Here is a 2233-nt window from a genome sequence, read left to right as displayed (position 1 = left end):
TATTGGTGCTGTGATCGCGTGTGTTCTTCGTTTCGGTTGTTTGTGTGAAGGTTGTGTTGGTGCTGCTATTGGCATTGGCATTCGTATTCGCAGCGCCGTCGCCGTCTGTGCTGAACGCGGTATTTAAGCTGGCGCGTTTGGTCACATCGCCGCTGCAGCCTGCCTCATTTTCACCCTGCACCACGTTCGAGTCTGTTTGTGTGCAATTGTTGTAGAAGTTTTCAGCTTTCTTCGAGACGAAGTAGTCCAAGGTGCGCACTTGCGATTCTATCTTCTCATTTAGTTTCGTGTTGATTTCCTGGAGGCTATAGCAATCAACAAAATTAAATGTGCGAAAAACTTTTACATTCGTAAGCCACTTACCTTAACACCTGCGTCTCTAAATCCGCAATGTGAGTTTCGTATTTGGACTGCACCGAGTTGAAACGCGCCTGTACATTAGCGAGTATTTGTTGTGCTTTTAAATCTTGCTCCTTGGCGTCTGACTCCAGCTGCGCAATACGCTGCTCTAACAGTTTTCGACTGTTCACATTCTCCTGGTCATTATTCGCACATTTTCCGGGATTTTTGGAGGCGACTAAAAAGGAAGTAATGCGTTATATTAATTTTTTCTTATCAAACTATGTTCAACACGATTTTTCGGAACAAAATAATACTTATCCGCTCACCAATTAGTGCCGACACCGAGTCCGGATGTTTACGCATCAATATACGCTCCATTTCGCGGCATTGCCGGTGCAGATCTTGTATGGTTTTGCCATCTTTGTCCTTTAGCTCTTGCGCGCGCTTCTTCTCCTGCCTGCTCGACTCCAACTCACTTTGCAACGACTTTTGCAACTCAAGCGCCTCATTGCGATCTGCACGCGCCGTCTGCAATTCGGTTCGCAGTATGTTGGCACATTCATTCAGATGTTGTACATCTAATTTAAGCATTTCAGACTCCTCCTGTAGTTTGGTATTACTTTCGCGCAAATCGCGATGCAGCTGTGACAGCGAATCGTGTTGTATGCGCAGCGATTTCAGGCGTTCCTCTGTATCCTTTAACTTCTCCTGCAACTGCTCGATCTCCAGCTTGAGCGCATGCTCGCGGCCAACATTCGCCGCAAAAGGCTCTATCGGCGAAGTGAGCGCGGATACCAAGCGCTTTGGTGAAGAGTTTACTGACTTGTCGCAGTAGGTTTTGGCTGGTATTGGAGTGGAGATGGTCCGATGCGGACTGTAAGGGCCAGGCGTGCATGAATGTGAGGACTGAGTTTGGCTGATGCCGCTATCTGGCGTGGTCATCGAGGAGCGTTGTGCGGCGGCGGCAGCGCTGTAACCGCCTGAATTGCGACGTTCCAGCATGCTTGGGCTGTTATACTGCATGGCGCTAAAGTTGAATGTGCTGCGACGCGCCGGACTGCCTCCAACGCGTTGGGCATGAGATTGAGATGCATAGATGGCGCTGTGAGGCTGGGGTGCTGAAAGCGGCTGCTGTTGGTGCAGCTGTAACGGTGCATCACAACTAGGTCGTCGTGTCATCGCGTTTCCGCTGGCCAGTTCATTTTGATTTGCATTCATATGCGAAGCAGTATGAAACGACGTAGACATAGCTGATGGCGACGATGACACTGAGAAATGCCCCGTGTGAACGGTGGTTGTGCTGGTAGTGATGTTAGTGCGGCTATTTGTGGCGCTTCCTGCTGTATTAGCGCCCAAGGAACTACTTGTGCCATCTGCGCTTAGTGTATCGGCATCACCGTCTCCATCGCCATCGCCATCCGCGTGAGCGTCAGCATCAATATCAAAACTATCATCGTTATCGACTTCGTTGGTGAAGTTGTTCGTCGATACTTCATTTGCAGCATTCGACTCAACGGATTGTACATTGTTGACCTCTGCTGGCGACCCTGCATCATTTGGCATTAATTCAATGTTTTCAATGCATTCGGTGATTTCCTCTATCTGTGAACGAATAGAAGATGAAAACAAAGTTTGAATTGATAGCATAGATAAGAAGCAGCAATAAAAAAAAGAATATCTTCTATCTTCTATATATATAAAATTCAAATTATGTATGTACCTATAGACACACTTGGCTCCTAAACGAATAAGCCGATCGTAACCAAATTTTACACACGCACTGGATATCTTCCAGGGATGGTCACAGGGTAAAAAATATTTTGATATATAAAGGGGGCGTGGCCCCAAAACGTGGACCCGGGTAACCTTAGGATGTATTTGTTTAATATGG

At 47.2% G+C, this 2233-nt stretch overlaps 1 protein-coding gene across 1 annotated transcript; it reads right to left on the bottom strand.

The window, feature by feature from the left end:
• Nucleotides 1–4: 4 nt before the first annotated feature.
• Nucleotides 5–1944, bottom strand: LOC118732520 (the record flags this gene model as incomplete). Its single annotated transcript, XM_036461650.1, has 3 exons — nt 5–305; nt 364–577; nt 669–1944. Coding segments are annotated over 3 exons (1791 nt in total), but the record flags the coding sequence as incomplete, so codon positions are not given.
• Nucleotides 1945–2233: the final 289 nt, after the last annotated feature.

The sequence above is a fragment of the Rhagoletis pomonella genome, unplaced genomic scaffold (genome assembly GCF_013731165.1).
Source record: "Rhagoletis pomonella isolate Grant_MI unplaced genomic scaffold, Rhpom_1.0 Rhpom_scaffold_21632, whole genome shotgun sequence".
Taxonomy (NCBI): domain Eukaryota; kingdom Metazoa; phylum Arthropoda; class Insecta; order Diptera; family Tephritidae; genus Rhagoletis; species Rhagoletis pomonella.
This window is presented reverse-complemented; position numbering and strand designations above follow the sequence as displayed.